This window comes from Mus caroli, unplaced genomic scaffold (assembly GCF_978045245.1).
Source record: "Mus caroli unplaced genomic scaffold, Mus_caroli_1 scaffold_12, whole genome shotgun sequence".
NCBI classification, from domain to species: domain Eukaryota; kingdom Metazoa; phylum Chordata; class Mammalia; order Rodentia; family Muridae; genus Mus; species Mus caroli.
Genome location: NW_028227267.1, coordinates 2794154 through 2811629, shown reverse-complemented (window position 1 = coordinate 2811629; position 17476 = coordinate 2794154). Strand labels below are relative to the sequence as shown.

The window sequence follows — 17476 nt, the reverse complement described above, 5'->3', positions numbered from 1 at the left end:
AAATATGCAGAAATTCTTTGCCAGTTGTAACAGGAATGGTTACAATTTCCAACGGAGTCCTTGTTTGCACCTGAAACTTTGGTTTCAGACTTCACTGTCTACTTTTCTATTATCATTCTGATCTTTTTGAACTTCTACTTGAAGTATCCATTAAACTCTGCTTATAGCATTTTGGGATTTTTCTAGTTTACATAGCAAACCTCTTGCAATTTGCTCCCATAAATCAGTTAAAAAAGACTAAACCAAATTCAGGTTTAAACACAGCAGTGACTATGCTTCTTTGGGTCCAGTTTCAGAGTGAGTTACTTTTGCATTGCTGTGACCAAAATACCTGACAGAAACGGCTTCACGGAGGAGATTTACTTTGGTTCATGGTTTTAAGAAATTTCAGTCTTTTGTAGCAGGGAGGCGCGCACAGAGTATGTGACAGAATCATTCTTGGGGCTGAGGTTAGTACCAATGATAAGTGTAGCCTTTAGTGGCCTGCTCCTACTGACCTGTTTATGCAGGCCAGTACCCACCTCCTCAAGGTTCTACATCCTTCCAAAATAATATTAGTAGCTTGAGAACAGTCATTTGAAACATGAGCCTGTGTGAGATCATTGCACATTTAAACCATAAAAAACATTTGTGTATTTTGTTGATCTTAAAAAACAACACAACTCTTGCTTTCATTGACTTTAAGCATCTAAAAAAAAATCTTTCCTCTGAGATGTCAAAATGACATGATTTATTGTACATATGTTACACTTGGCTGCAACTGAGGACAAACCTAGTTTAAGTTGCCTCAGGTCCAGGTAGAACGAACAGGGACCATTTTGGTTACAAATGAGGCAGGTCTCTCAGAAGTGGTCTTGGTGATTAGATGGTAATGAAGTCCTAGATAAAGTATGATTCGTAGCATACAGTCTAACTACTTGTATGAACACTTCAGTCACTGGCATTCCTCATTTCTGCTCCTACAGCCATCATGAGTACACTCTACATGACTAGTTACTTGGCCTTTGGTTGATCTTTCTTCTCTGGAATTTTAGGCAGTGTATTAATTGTATATAGTGTATATTATTTAATGACTTTTTTTTTTTTTTTTTTTTTTTTTTTTTTTTTTTTTTTTTTAGTAAGCATTCTCTTTTCCAATTTATTCTCATGCCAAAGGAACTTCTGTAAGGAAGGCAACAGTAAGGCTGAGGGACTTGAATCTTAATAGACTCCTGTGTATTAATTTTAGATTTATTTCTATGCATAGTTTCTTAATGTATGCTATTGGTTCAGCATCTTCATTTTAAAAATTTAAATGTGGTGCCACTTTGTCTTGATCCTGTAAGTTTTGATGTCTTTTTTTTTTTGCTTTTATTTATCCCCATATATTTCCTAAGTTATTTTGTGATTTCTTTGTTGATTCTTAAATAGTTTACAAATATATTGTTTACTTTCCACTGTAACATTTATACCAGACTTTAAAGCATCTCCTACAGTAATATTGGAAGTTCTATATTTGGTTTTCCCAGAAAGGTTTATCTTTTCATGTAGCTTTTGCCTCAGCTCTATGAATTGTTATCAGTAACTCTGCTCGGCTTTTACTTACTTTCTTCTTTACAACTGAAAAGTTAGAAAGTTATTTTAATCTTTAGAATGTTTGAAGGGCACTTTTGCCAGGAGTTTTGGTCACTAGGTTTTAATGGATCATCCTCCTTATGTTTTAGTCTGCATCTGTTCAGTAACTGATGGGAATCTAATAGAACTCTCTAGTATATGAGAATTGTTTTCTTGTATTGCTGTCAGCATTCTCTCCCTTGTGACTTTTTTTCTATGAGAGGGAATTGAACTCATTGCCTCCTGGATGGGCCTATGGCTTATCCATGACTTTGGCAGTTTGATTATGTATCTTAGTACAGGTTCCTTAGGTTTGTGCTTGCTTGACTGTGAACTTAAATTTGTCAATTTCTCTCCTCATATTTGGAAAGTTCTTCCCATTTTCATCTTCTCCCTTGAGGCATTTTGTAACATTCTGTTTGACTGATGATAGCCCACAAGTGACTTAAGTTCTTTTAATTTTTCTTAATTCTTTCTTTGTTGGTTCCTTTGTCATTTCTTTCTTAATAGTTACTATTTTTTCTTGTGATTGGCCAAGTTGAGTCTTCGAATATTTTAAGTTATTCTTCAGTTTTAGTAGCAATGTTTGAGTCTTTTCATTTACTATCTGTTTATCTCATTTTGTTTACTATTTTACTGATTTTCTGGTTTTGTTGTGTATCTGGACAGTTCCCTGAGCTGCTTCTTATCTCCATCTCTCCCTTTCCTTTATCTTTTCGTTACCATTATTTTTTCCTTTTCTCTTTCTCTCCTGTCTTCTCCTATCCCCTCTCACCCTGTCCCCTCCCCTCCTTTCCCTCCACTCTCCTAGTCTAAACTTTATTTATAGCAGTCCTTCTGCCTTAATTTCTCAAGTTCTAGGATTACAGATGGGAACACCCATTTCCTTAGGGCAGTCCATAGAGATTTAAACCTATCCCTTGGAAGGGATAGATTTGTGTGTGTGTGTGTGTGTGTTGCTTTCTCTCAGGGTTAGCTCTTCTTAACAGTCTGGTTCTAGTCTGGGTAGTTTCTCCAGCTAGTTAGTCCATTTAGAGAGTCATGAGACTTTGCAAACCATTTCTAGGGGTGTAACATCTCTGGGCTTGCTCATGGAAGAGCTTTGTCTGTATCTTTATTTAGGGAACAGTCTGGGCAACTCCTCGGCCCTACTGTGTCCTCTCACACACACTGTAATAAGCCATGGTACTAGAGCTCCACCTAATGTCTATCCTTAGAACTGCAGACTCTGGGTGCTGGACTAAATCATTTTGATTTCCTTTGTTCTCAGTTCAGCTACTGTTGCCAGTGCTTGCTTAGATTCAAGAAACACAGCAAACAGTTCCTGTGGTAGCACTTCTACTTTCCCTTTGAAGGTCCACTCTGGGAAAGAAGTTACATTTCCTCAGGTTCTGCCTTGCAGAGAGGGGTCCTGGGCTTGGATGTGGTTTTGTATTTTTCACTCAAGGGACAGGACCTCTTCAGCAGTTTCTGGATTTCTTACAAGGATGAATAGTTCATTTATTACAGTTTAGTCTGTGTTTCAGTAGGGAAGGGGGCTTGGGGGTTCCTAAACTTCAGGCTTGTTGACATTACACTATACATTCTGATTTTTAAGGTTTCATTCTTTGAACTTGATAGGTTAGATTCTCACCTCTTTTTCTCTTATATCCATTTGGGAGTAGATAGAAGGTGGGATGGTGGTGGTGGTAACCATTTGTTAAGAAGGTGCAGGAATGTGGTTAACTTGTTGAAAATGTTTTGAGATGCTGTCCATCTCCAGATATCAGTGCAGTTTAACAAAAACTCCTAAGGCAAATTTTGAAATCTAAATTATGTAGACACTAACTTCAGGTTGAGTTAATATTGAAAATATTTTTATTTTGATGTTTGTTTTAGAGGTATAAACTTGATGGGAAAGGTTTTTTTCCTATGTGCTTGTTATAGGTTTGCAACCTTTATGCCAATAGTCACATGCTTTGAGACGCCTTTCTAAGTTATTGATAGAAACTTACCTTCCTTTGAATTAATATGTCTCACATTTTAAAGTAATTAGAGAATGATTTTAGTGATTATGATCTTTGTGCTAACTATTCTGAGGACCTGTCTAGGTTATTGCTTCTCTCTTTGCTGTGATAAAATACCAGAGAACAAAGCTTGAAGAGGACAGAGATTAGAGTGGAGGGTCCAGTTCAGTTGATTACAACAAACAATGATTACATTGTAAACAATGGACCACCAAAATGGTAGCTGCAGCTGCATGAAAATGTTCCCGGTTGGGAGATGTTAGTTAAATCTAGGACAAAATGGGGGTAACTCTGGGCAGTTTAGAGGGGAAGACAGGTGTGAGAGTGGCTCTAACTGTGGGACCAGACTGTCCTTCGAGCTGAGCAATCATGTTACATGTGCTTTCAGGAAGCATAGGAGGAGTGCTGGTGATGTCCTTGTCTTCTCCTGGTCTGTTTACTTTACATAAGCTGCTCACAGTCTGGGTAGCTTTGTTCCATCTTTGTTAAACTGTTCTTGAAATATCCTCACAGATACATCCACAAGTTTTGTCTTCTAGGTTATTCTACATCTCATTAGATTGACAATCCCATCACAGTATGCATTTTACAAATAGTTTATTTCTATAAACATCGTAAGCCGGGTGTGGTAACCCACGCCTTTAATTCCAGCACTCAGGAGGCAGAGGCAGGCGGATTTCTGAGTTCTAGGTCAGCCTGGTCTACAAAGTGAGTTTCAGGACAGCCAGGGCTATCCAGAGAAACCCTGTCTCAAAAACCAAACCAAACCAAACCAAAACAAAACAAAAACAAAAAAACATCGTAATAGCAGAAAATATTAGTAGTAGTTTGGGAACGGGTACTTCAAAAATATAGTTCATCTTTTAGGCCATTTAGTTTATCATCAAACTCTTGACAGAAATAGAGTAGGGAAACCTTATGGAATTATTTTCTTTTGTACAAATCTATTTTTAAGTGAATTAGCACTATTAATAGATAAGTGTATAAATGAAAGAAAATATAACTATAGGAAAATTCAGTAAAATTAGTATTTTAAACATTATTAAGTACACATATATATATATATATATATATATATATATATATATATATTCATGACCTTAAGAAATTACAGTTAATATTTCAATTCCCTAATGTTTTTCTGTTACAAGTCCTATTTTGGTGTTTGTTTAGATTACTCAAAAGGCATAGATTTTTATTTTGCAACATATATAGTGACATTTTAAAGATGTAATTTATGACATGATATTATGTTTATATTAAGAAATTGAAAATAGACCATCCTAATTTCCATTATTAATAAGATGCCATATTAGTCAGCATTCCCCAAAGCTGACTAATCTAAGAAGGAAATGCTCTGTTGCTGTGAAGAAGAAGGGGATTCTTTAGACTTAGAAGTTTGGTTTGGTTCTCAGATGTTGTAGAAATAGTTACCATTACCATTACTTAGCTCTATATCCTTGGAACTGGCAGAGGAATGAATCTATAGATGCTTTAGTATTGGGTCAACCTCAGCTGAAACTGAAACTGGCATGCTCTACTAAGATGAGCAACCTGAGCACTTTATAACCATGATAATCTTGGCCATATTGTGTTTATTAACTACATCGACTATTTTGTGTGATCCTCAGAGCCATTCAGTTTTTATTGTGATTCTGTAACCTGACTGCAACATGAATCCTTTGGGAAGTTTTGGGGAACACAAAACATTACCTTGATATCTTAGAGAAGTGGGACCTGTTCTACTAATTCTGATCAGTATAAGGTTGTCTAAGTGCTAGTAATAGGTAACATTAGTGAGAGTGAAAGATGGATCCCAGGTCATGTTTCCAATACATTTTTGTTTGCCCCTTGGTTTAGGATATTTAAGTTTAATTTAGATGCTTTTTCTAACAGAACAATGCTACAAAAAAGGAAGAGTTGGAGACAGCAAACAAAAATGACTCTACTAAGAAGTTGTCTGTTGAGAGAGTGTACCAGAAGAAGACCCAACTGGAGCATATTCTCCTTCGTCCTGATACATACATTGGATCAGTGGAACCACTGACACAGGTAATTACTTGCTAAAATTGGTTGAGATTAGAGGATATGCATAACTTCTTTTTAAATATTTTAATAAAGGCATGGTTATGTACTTTGTAAGTCTGCGACTTTATGTCTGTTTATGATCATAATTAAGAAGGACAGAGGAGCTAAGGATATAGCTCACAATGCTCAAGACTCTGGGCCTGAAACTCATACCAAAAGAAAACCAAACCAAACCAAACCAAGATGAACCCTGAGAGAGACCTAGGAGAAATGGAAATATGTTCATTGCTTATGGAGATAAGGACATCAGAATATAAAAGTGTAGAATAAAATGGTGCCATAAGAATTGATTAAAAGTTTGACATAGTGTGTGCTATGGTTTACTTTAATAGTGATACCTTCTAGAACTGATTTATTTATGTTTACTGTGGCTTTGGCTTACATATATTATTCTGCTTGATTTAACGTTTTTGGGAAGTCCAAAGTTAGGCTTTTATTGTTTTACTCTGCTATATTTTTCTATAGAATATAGATAAATTATGAAGTGAAAGTAGAAGGTAAATAAATGTTCTTCATTATTTTAAACATTATGTAGGTATTATTTCTTTTCTTTCTTTTTTTTTTTTTTAAAGATTTGTTTATTATATATAAGTACACTGTAGCTGTCTTCAGATACACCAGAAGAGGGAGTCAGATCTTGTTAAGGATGGTTGTGAGCCACCATGTGGTTGCTGGGATTTGAACTAAGGACCTTTGGAAGAGCAGTCGGGTGCTCTTACCTGCTGAGCCATCTCACCAGCCCCGTAGGTATTATTTCTTGTGATCCATAGTTCTTGACAGAGAACAGAAATTTATAGGCCTTAAGAATTTGAGGAAAATACGTAATAAAAAAAATAAATAAAAGAAAAATAAATAAATAAAAAAAGAATTTGATTTGGGGTTCCCATCTGCTGTAGAATGGCTAGAATTAGGACTCTCAACCCCTGCTTCATGAAATGAGCAGAGAAGCTGAAGTTAGAGGTGTTTTGTTGGACACTGGGGACTGAGCCCAGCGTCTTATACTTGGCTCAGCACAAACTGTTACTGAGTTACAGACTTATATTACAGATGACCTATATGTGAATAAAATACAAGCAATGCCACTTGAACAACTTTTCAATTTTAGTTATTTAAGTTCATTGTGAGACTACAGGGCTTGACTTCTGGTTTACTTTGAATGCCTGTTTTAAATAGAGTAACTGACAATATAGATTTTTAGTTTTCTTTGTTTATATTTGATTTTGTTTTGTTTTACTAGTTTTTTGTTTTTGTTTTTTGGGTTTTTTTTTTTTTTTGGTTTTTTTTGAGACTGGGTTTTACTTTGTAGTTCTGACTAACATTGATTTGCATGTAGCCCAGATTAGCGTCAAATTGTGGCAGTTCTCTTTCCTCAGCTTTCTCTGAGTGTTGCCATTATAGATGTGTATCAATGTAACTTGTTGAGTGTGTGGGTTTATGGTATATAAAATTGGAGTTAAGAATTTGTGGTGTAATACAACTGTTTTTGAATCATTCTCTTAACACAGTTAATGTGGGTGTATGATGAAGATGTAGGGATGAACTGCAGAGAGGTTACCTTTGTTCCAGGCTTATACAAGATCTTTGATGAAATTTTGGGTGAGTACTTATTTAGGATGTAATGCATATATTTCTGTCTGTGTATTAGCCATGTACTGCAAGTCTTGCAGTATAATTTTATAAAGTATTTTGCTGGTTTTTATTTTAAAATATATGCAAATATATAAAATACCAATAATGTATGACATATAAAAAGTAACAGTATAAATAATATTACTTGATAATAAATATGTATGTTAAATATGTTTTTCAGAAAAATGATATGCAACTGTAATGGTTTTGTATTTCTTTGCTTCTTAATGTTTTCCTGATTTCTTTCATGTGTGAAGTTAGTGTGCTGCATTCATATTCCATAGAGAGCCTGTACTGTGCCCTTATCTGGGTTTTATTAGTATCATGGTTATTTCAGAAGCATGTTACATAGGGAGACTACAAGGCCTTATCTTGGTAGAGTGTGTGAGTTGGAGATAGGACGTGTAAATGTAGTTTTCTCACCAACTGATTAGGTGTTTCTGTTGGGTAGCTTAGTCGCCTCTGGTTCCTTCCCACTCTATCATTAATACAATTACAGTCAGTGGCTGTGCCACCTGACTCAGGCAATGCTTATGCTTAATAAATGCTTTTAGCCTTGGGCTTTCTCTGCTCACCTCACTAATATAGTTTGAGGTTTCTTAGACTGACTTTGTTAATTTCTGAGCTTTCTCCTGTATAAGTCCTTCAGAAAAGTGATGGAGTCAACCCAGTTATCCTTTGCATTTATGCTGGCCTCTACTATTTAGGCCAATTACATAGTCTTAAAATCTGAAACTGAGGGTCTTTGTAAGGTTTTGAGAAACTAATTATATAAAGAAAAGTATTTTTACAATGAGTTTAAGATTTAGAATTTTGAATCATAAGGGCATTAAAGACCAGTTAAAAAAATACTTCAGTTAAAAAACTAGTTTAATATGTGTGTGTATAAAATCATTAGTTTATTCAAGGAGACTAAGACATGGTAACTGTCAGTAAGCTATAAAGCAAACCCTATGATTTCCTTTTAAGTAGATTTACTTTTGTTCTTTCTTGTATATTTGTAGGTCCATAAACACCCCCTGCCTTGTGTGTGTGTGCACACACACATCTTTTTGTTTATTTGCTGTAATATAATAGTAATTTAGAATTACTGAGTAAAACTTAGTTTAATTTAGCAAACAATATTTTTATAGTTGAAGTTAACAGTGATCGACTGTTACCACTTGTAGATATTACTAAGTTGGGATGTACATAGGATTGTGTCCATAAGTTGATATGACCCTATATGCTTTTTTTCTTTCAAAAATTAGTTTTTATTAATGGGTTATTTATTTATTTTCCATTCCAATCACAGCTTTCTCTCCTCCTAGTCCCTCCATCTCACTACCCTCCCTTCACCTGCCTTCCTCCTTTTCTTCTCAGAAAAGGGGAGGCCTCCCATGGATTTCAGCCATTCTTGGCATATCAAGTTGTAGTAAGACTAGAGGGACCCAGAAGGAAAAGTGCACCCTATATGCTCTATCATTCATTGTGATGTTTTCATCTTGTAGTTAACGCTGCTGACAACAAGCAGAGGGACAAGAACATGACCTGTATTAAGGTTTCTATTGATCCGTAAGTATAAGTTTAATTTCTTTTATGCTAAGTTGTTTTATTTAGGCAATTCCCAATTTGTGTTATATGTGCTTCTACTGCTGTGTTGCCTTCCTGCTGTGCTGGACTTGGCTGCTTTCTTTCTCTTCTGTCCTTTGTGCCCATTTCCTCAGAGAGTACTTGCTTGACCACTTTCCTTGGCTACTGTTGGTTTTAGTTGTTAAGAGAACTTATCCATTTTTTCTTACTTTTCTTTTTCTTACATCCTTGGACCTTACATCAGGACCTTAGTGCTATTCTGGGCTTATTCTGAAATAGATTTATTTTTCATGTGTAGAATTTGGCTCTTTCCATTTTATATGACCTAGTTAATATATTGACTATTGCTGGGTATTTTAGAATGCCGACCACATGTTTGGCTAGTTAGCTTTTTAAGGCAATTTTTAGTATTCAGTTTGAATCTGTGTCTTTGAAAATCTTACTCATATACCAGTGAATGTTTATCTCACTTCTAAAAGCAAGATAGTAGGTAAGCTACTGCCTATATCAAGGTTTTGTTGCTAATTAGTGGCTTCTGTCCAGTATCATTTATGGTAGAAACTAATGGTTTTATGATAGAAAATTTCAAAGACTTAGAATAGGAAATAGTTGTATATTTAAAAACCTTTAAAGTTAATTTATGACAGTGATTTGCAACATACAAAATATAAGTTGAGAATGGGATACATTTTAGGCTGCTTGTGCCTCTTTTGCATTGATTGTATAGCTCTAACAGAGAGTTGGGAAATTAAAATGGTAGTAGTCACTGGCTATGTTTGGTCTGCTAAAATGCAGCAGAGAGAATCATGCCTAATGGCTTCTTTTATAACTGTGCCTCCTTCTTACTCTTACCTTGGAGATGGAGAAAGGTTTATTCTAAGAAATGTTGCGGATCTTACTGATCCTAACATGATTTATGTCTCTAATACTAAAATATGTGTTTTCATCAAGCTATGCCATTGTTTTAGTTGACACTGACTTACATCTTGCTGTAACCATTCAAGTTTATTCTATAGTTCAATACTCTTTTTGTAAATTAATATACTTAATTATTAAGTTTTAAATTTTGCTTATGTATTTGCAGTGAATCTAATATTATAAGCATTTGGAATAATGGGAAAGGCATTCCAGTAGTAGAACACAAAGTAGAGAAAGTTTATGTTCCTGCTTTAATTTTTGGACAGCTTTTAACATCGAGTAATTATGACGATGATGAGAAAAAAGTTACAGGTAAAGTCTGAATGGAACTTTGATTGATAAGTATCACTTTTCTTAACATATAATTACTAAATTACCATTTCTTAAAACATCTCATGTAAAGTTTTATTGTGAGAAAATCCTCTAAAGTTAATATTTTTAATAAAATTATCTGTTTTGATTATGTAGTCTTAATAGTATGATAAGATTGCTGGAATTAAAAAAATAATTGCTGGAATTCTAATCTAATTCTAATCAGTTTGGGTTCTGATTTAGGTAATAATCCTATGATACCTGACTGTTATATACACACATATTCTTCAAGTTCTTACTATTTTCTTCTCTATGCATGGGTATTTTGCCTACATGTATGTTTGTGCACCATGTGTGTGCCTGGTTCCTGCAGAGGCCAGAAGAGCTTGTCAGTTGTACTGGAACAGGAATGTCAGATGGCTGTGAGCTTCTGTGTGGGTGCTGGGAATGGAACCTGAATGCTCTTAACAACTGAGCCATCTCTGTAGCTCCTGCTACAGAGCTTTTTGATAATAAAAGACTTTAACTCTTTTCCTTAAAAGAGATTTAAAAAAAAGGACTTTGTATATAAGGAACTTGTTAGGAAATTTAGATTTCATACTCACATGGACTTACTGTGTTATAAGGCTTATTTTTCTTAAATCATGAAAGTAATCACAAATGCTTTAATGATTCTATATTGTATGTTATGTAGTATCTATATTATATTACTAAATTCTAATATTTTTTAATGTAAAAATGTTAAACATAGGACTATTCAGCCAGTACTTGAGAAAATGATACAACAAATAGAAGTGTTTTGTGTCAGACTTGCTCTAGGATAGGTAAGTTAATAAAGTTCCATTATAGTAACTCTAAACTAAAATTTTCATATTTAACTTGTTTTACAGGAGGCCGTAATGGTTATGGTGCAAAGCTTTGTAATATTTTTAGTACAAAGTTTACAGTAGAAACGGCTTGCAAAGAATACAAACATAGTTTTAAGCAGGTATGAAAAGACATGTCCATTTTTTAAATTTCTTTAAATATGTTTTATTGTTTTTCTTAGATAATAGAAGTTTAAGTATAACTTTTTTGTTTGATTAAAATATTAATCAAGTTGCCAAAGAGAAGCTAGAATGCCTAGGAAATTTTACATAGCCTCTTTATAACTTTTAAGGCAAGGTACGTTATTTAGCAGATGCAACCGCTTATGTGTACTGGAAAAATTTCTCCCCGAGTCATTAGGTTCATATGTAAGAAATGTTGGCAGACCTTTGGAAAGTATTCTGAATTCTACATATGCTCAAATAATTTTATCAGATAAATATGTCTGTTTATTTTTATAAAAATCCATGGGCATGTTAAATGTGAAAGATGCTTCACTGTAAAAATGTTGTGGTAAATGAATTTTGTGTGTGTGTGTGAGCTGATTCTTTGTTACAAAAGTTAGAAACATTAAAGAAATACTTGTGTATATCTTCTTTTAAAGACATGGATGAATAATATGATGAAGACTTCTGAAGCCAAAATTAAATATTTTGATGGTGAAGATTATACATGCATAACATTCCAGCCAGATCTATCCAAATTTAAGATGGAAAAACTTGACAAGGACATTGTGGCCCTCATGACCAGGAGAGCATATGATTTAGCTGGGTCCTGTAAAGGAGTCAAGGTCATGTTTAATGGGAAGAAGTTGCCTGTAAGTGTCTTGGAAAATATTTTAATAGTGTTATTATTTTGTAGACTGAAGATAGTTTCATCTTGCTTTTTAAATCTTGTCTGATCTTTTTTAACTGGTGTGTTTAAATGATTACTATTTTAATGTGATTATCGATTTATTTGTTCTATTATCTTGCTAGCTAATTTCTGTTTCTTGCATATGTTCTTCTCTTCTGTCCTTTGATCATTTAAAAAAAAAACCTGTCTATTTCAAATTATACTTTGAAAATCTTTTTAGTAATTTCCGTAGGGTTTGTGGTAACATTTCATTTACTATTTCACATATAGCTAAGGAAATTCATAAGACTGTAACCCCAGGTCCCCTCTTCCACTCCTTGTGTCATTGTTACTAGACATTTCGTGTGTGTGTGTTTAAGTGTACATACATGTGCCATACTATGAATTTGAAGGTTAAAAGTTAGAGGATATTTCCGCTGTTGGTTTTCACCTTCCAACTTGTTTGAGACAGGTTCCTTTGCTGTCCTCACTGCTGTACTGTGCAACATGTGCCAGGCTTGCTGGCTGTCAGTTTCCGGGGGTTCTCCTGCCTCTGCTCCAGTTTTGCTGTAGGAGCATTGGGATTGCACGTGTGTGCTGCTACTCCTGCCTTTATACTGGTTCTGGGAAATTTGACTCAGCGCCTCCTGCGTTTACTCCAAGTGGTTTAAAACTCAGAATTGTCTCCCAAGCCTAAAACATTGTGCCCTATCATTTCCATATGATTGTAATCGTCATATGGAAAAGAAAAGGTGGCAGAAGAAATATAGTACAGTTTTTAGTTTCTGAGATGTGTGCAGTCGTGTGTGCTTGCAGTTATGATTTTGTTGTTTGTTTGTTGCTGTCTTGTTTTGGTGGTATAGTGATGTTGTCCTGGCTGACCTATGACTCCTAGGCTCAAGCAATCCTCTTGCATTAGCCTCCTGAGAACTTGCAATTAATTACACATATGTGCCATTTGTCTCAGTTTTAAGTTTTGATTTAATCTTACATTTCTGCTTGAGGATTTTCTTTAACTTGTCTTGTGCAACACCAAGCAATTTATTCCCTGTTATAGTATGAGAAAAGTCCTGATTTTTTTCTTCTCTTTCAAAGGATTTTTCAGTAGAATTGTGGGTTGACAGTGATTTTTGTTAAGCATGTAAAGATGCTACTCAATTCTTTCTTGGCATGGATTATGATTAGAAGTCTGCTGTGATTTGTTTCTCTGTGTTTTCTTGGTAAGGTTAGCATATTTCTTTTTCTTTTGTCATGAGGATGTTATACATGTAATATGTACTTGTGTGTGTGGTGGTTTTGTTTGTGATTTTATTTATCCTGTGAGATGTCTTTGAGCACCTGGACTCTGTTGTTTCATCTTTTAAAAATATTTAATTTATTTTAGGTATGAGTGCTCTATCTGAATATACACCTGCATGCCAAAAGAGGGTATCAGAAGTGGTTGCTGGGGACTGAACTCAGGATGTCTGCAAGAGCAGACAGTGCTCTTAACCACTAAGCCATCTTTCCCTCTTCCTTGTGTTATTTCATTTTTGTCATGAATTCTGAAAGCCTTTAGGCCTGATTGTGTCAACTGACAGTGGCATTTATGTCTTCTGTGCTTTCAATTTTTAGCATTTTCATTTTGTTCTTTATTATTTGAGTTCCTTCTCTTTACTGAAGTGGCATGTCTTTTCTACTAGAGACTGTACTGTACTAACAATAGTGATTCTAGGTGCCTGTTACAACATCTGAGATGTTTTGTTTTAAATTTGGATTTATTTTTATATGCATTAATAAAATACAGTCTTGTGCCTATGTGTATATTTGTACACCATGGTTGTGAGCTTTTATATAGTCTGGGCTCTCTGTCCTCTGGGAAAGCAGAAGCACTCCAAACCAATGAGTAATCTATCCAGCTCCATTTGAGCTGTTTCTGATGATAATTATATTTTCAATTTTTAAAATTTATTTTGGTATTCCTGAAAGTATTATGGAAGAGTTTGTGTTATGTATAGTGGCAGACACTGGGGTAAATGAGCTTTGTTATTGGTCTTAGGTTAATCTCTCCAAGTATTTAAAGTTTGTTTCTTTCTAGTTTTCATTGTTTGTTTCTTCCAGCTCCCTGGCAGAGATGGTTTGTGTCTTGTGCTCTATTGGCTGAAATTTCCTGTTACTATTAGAGGCTTATTAGTCTGGGGGGTAGCATGCAAGAGATTCTTTAGTATCTGATTAAACCTCAGTCTTGAATTACACATTGATCCTATTCCATACAGATCTGTTTCAGAGTGCACATGCACGTCTTTCCATGAGTAGAGACTTTTCATTTGCTCAGAAGTCTTTTTCTTAGCTGTGGTAGTTTTCCACTAGTGTTCTACTTAGTCTGCTTCTTGAGCTCCACTGAACTACAGAATAAGACAGACTCCTTATTTCATTTTTATAAGAGAATGGAGGCTGGGTGGATTGTTCACTGCCTGCTGCTATCTTCTCCTAGCCAGCACATGGCAAATGTATCTTTCTCTTGATCCATGTGAAAGCTTGATGTGGTCCCTAGACAGACAGCTTGCTGGGATGGGAGCCTTTCCCAACCATGGCCAGAAGCTTCCTATGCTTGTTTTCTTCCAGTACTGACTAGTTACTAGTTACTAGTTACTAGTTACTTCCAGTACTGACTAGTTACTGCATCTAATTTAAGGTGTTTACAATCTTATTAAACTTATGCTCTGGTTAAGCAAATGCTGAGAGATTCTGTGATTTTTCTTTAGCATGTGCCTCACTACAGACTTCAGAATGGCAGTTATTTTAGTCTAAGTTGTTTTGGGGGGTTGTGAAAATTTGTTAATTTATTTGGATAGCTGTGTTCCATAGGATACAGCTGTATTTGCTTTAGTTTTTCTCATGTCTGAACTCATATTAGAAAATTAACATTTGCCATTTACAAAATAACCATTTTCTAAAAAACTAAATAATGTACCTAAATAGACATGCTTTCTCATCTTTATCAAGTATACCACGCAAATGAATGCTCTAAGAACAGGTGTCAAGAAGGGAATGCTTGATGGCTTCCATCTTAGGTGAAAGCTGCTGTAAATGAGAATGGAAGTCAGAGAAGTAACTTACGACATGTTTTTATGCTGTTGTCCTATGTATAACTGTTTATTGTTTTTTAAATCAACAGGTAAATGGATTTCGCAGCTATGTAGACCTTTATGTGAAAGACAAATTGGATGAAACTGGGGTGGCTCTCAAAGTTATTCATGAACTTGCAAATGAAAGATGGGATGTTTGTCTAACCTTGAGTGAAAAAGGTTTCCAGCAGATCAGTTTTGTGAATAGTATTGCAACTACAAAAGTAAGTGCCCAGATTCTTCTTGTTCCAAGTCATTGGTAAAATAGTACCTTAAACAATGAAATAAAAACAAAACCAACAAAAATCAGTGGCTTTGTTATATTAAAATTGACTCATAGAAATGGAAATTATTTTATCAAATAGCTATATTCGAAGTATTTACATACACATTGAGAAGTTAATGTACTTAGTGTTTATTATTGATCATGTTGTATGAAATTTAGGGTGATAAGATTCATTATTTTGTGTCTGAGTTTTGAGTGTGGTAGAGAATCCTTGAGGAGTCAGCTTGTGGAACATGTTATTTGCTATTTTCAGGAGCTTTAACCTTCTTCTGTAGGTTTTGGACTTCAAAGTCACACAGAGTTCTTATCCAAAATTATTTATTGACTATGGGTGTAGTCTAGTGGTGGAGTGCTCACTCAGCTTGTCTGAAGCTCTGACTTTTAATCTAGACTCTGCAAAGTGAAGGAATGAATGGATGAGTGAGGGAATGAATGAATAAGTTGAAAGTTGATGATAATAAAGTAGTAAGTAATGCAAGCAAATACTATCGACTAGTTTAAAACAGTGATTTGTGATTCTTTTTAAAGTTTTGTTTTGTAATGTTTTAACATTTGTTCTTTTCCTTCCTTTTACCTCAATAATATGGAATCCCCGGTCTTTTCCTTGGACAACAGAAATTTACACTAGTGATGATTGTATTCTGTTGGACAGGGACCTAAAGCTTTATTGTTTAAAATACTGAATCTTTTGATTTAAAGGTTTTACTTCTTTCTCTCATTTCTCTCAGCAACTAGAAATAATTTCTTCTAAAAGATGGGCAGTTTTAGACTGCTGCTATGTGTAGTACCATAATGCCACCTGGGCCTCTGTTTTTCCCGACTTTCTTTTCTACCACCTATGGCATGTGGCTTTGTTTCCTGTCCTCAAACACAATTGCGTTTCTATAACTCAGTTCCAAGTTCTACGGAGAGGAAAATGGTAGCAAGCCAAATTGCCATCTTTTGGTCAGGAATATAATAGTTTTCCTAGAATAACCACCCAACTAGTAATTGCTAAAATCTCACTAGTTGGAGCTGAGTTACATGGCTTGTGTTTCTTTTTTTAAAAAACTGGGGGGATGTAGCACAAACTTGTATACAACCAAAAATACCCTAAGCAGTGATGTTCAGAGATATCATAGGTTAAATTACATGGTAGTATTGGGAAAGAGGGCAGTATTGCTGGAGAAAGTTAAGAATTTCTCTTTCCCTGTATATTATCTTATACATGTCATCCATTTGGCTTTTTATGAGTTCTTTCTTTGGTGTTATTGTTATTTTTTTAATTGAAAATGTATTTTTTCTTATAGTCTAATTACTGGTTCTCCTCCCCACCTCCTCCCAGATCCTCTCACTTTCTCTTCCACCCTAATCCACATCCCTTTCTTCCTCTAAAAAAATAAAATAAAATATGATAGAAATGTACAAACTGGAATAGAATGAAACAAACAGAAAAGATAGCTGAAGAAAAAGCACATGAAACATAGATAGATGCACAGACACACACTCAAACAGAGATTTCCATAAAAACACAAAATTGTAAACCAAAATTTATATGTAAAATACCTTTTAAGGTAAAAATAAAAAATAAGAACCTCCAAAAATGCCATTGTTTTGTTTTGTGTTGGCCATCATTGCTGGGCATAGGACCTGCCCTAAGAATGGTTTATATATCTAGTGAGACACTCTTGAGAAAGCTATCTTTTTATTATTAATAAACTGTTAAAGGAAAGTGAAATATAAATATGTTCCTGAGTTTTGTGAACCATCTTATCAAATTGTTAAATCTGAGTGGGACATGGATAGGTAGCTCAGGGGAATTTGAAAGTTGAAGACAATCCGAGGGAATGAGCCATTAATCAATGCCTATGCCAACTCTGAGTGATGTCACTTACATTGTTGAACATTTCCTTGGTGCTCAGATGACCCGAGAACTGATCTTCAGTATTAGGAAATGCCATAGATGTGGAATGAGGAGGTTGAGAGAAGATAGCTTGGCACTGTGACCTAAAGGGTCCTTTTAGACCCTTGCTATCATTTTCAGTTTCATATTCCTCTACAAAATAATATTGCACTACTAAATTGTTTGACATATTGTGTTCTGTACTCTCTCCTCTACAGGGTGGGCGGCATGTGGATTATGTAGTAGATCAAGTTGTTAGTAAACTGATTGAAGTAGTTAAGAAAAAGAACAAAGCTGGTGTATCAGTGAAACCATTTCAAGTAAGTGATGCTTTTATGTGTTCCACTATATTGCCACATCATGCCTGTTTTAATGTTGACCA

General features: G+C 34.9%; 1 protein-coding gene across 1 annotated transcript in view; it reads left to right on the top strand.

Moving 5' to 3' along the window:
- Top2b (DNA topoisomerase II beta) overlaps positions 1-17476 on the top strand; it is a 65012-nt gene that overhangs the window by 11269 nt on the left and 36267 nt on the right. The window contains exons 2-9 of the mRNA XM_021181689.3: positions 5496-5651; positions 7193-7283; positions 8807-8870; positions 9973-10118; positions 11009-11106; positions 11590-11802; positions 14977-15150; positions 17313-17414. Coding sequence (XP_021037348.1) covers positions 5496-5651; positions 7193-7283; positions 8807-8870; positions 9973-10118; positions 11009-11106; positions 11590-11802; positions 14977-15150; positions 17313-17414 — 1044 coding nt within the window. The remainder of the gene's footprint in view (positions 1-5495; positions 5652-7192; positions 7284-8806; positions 8871-9972; positions 10119-11008; positions 11107-11589; positions 11803-14976; positions 15151-17312; positions 17415-17476) is intronic.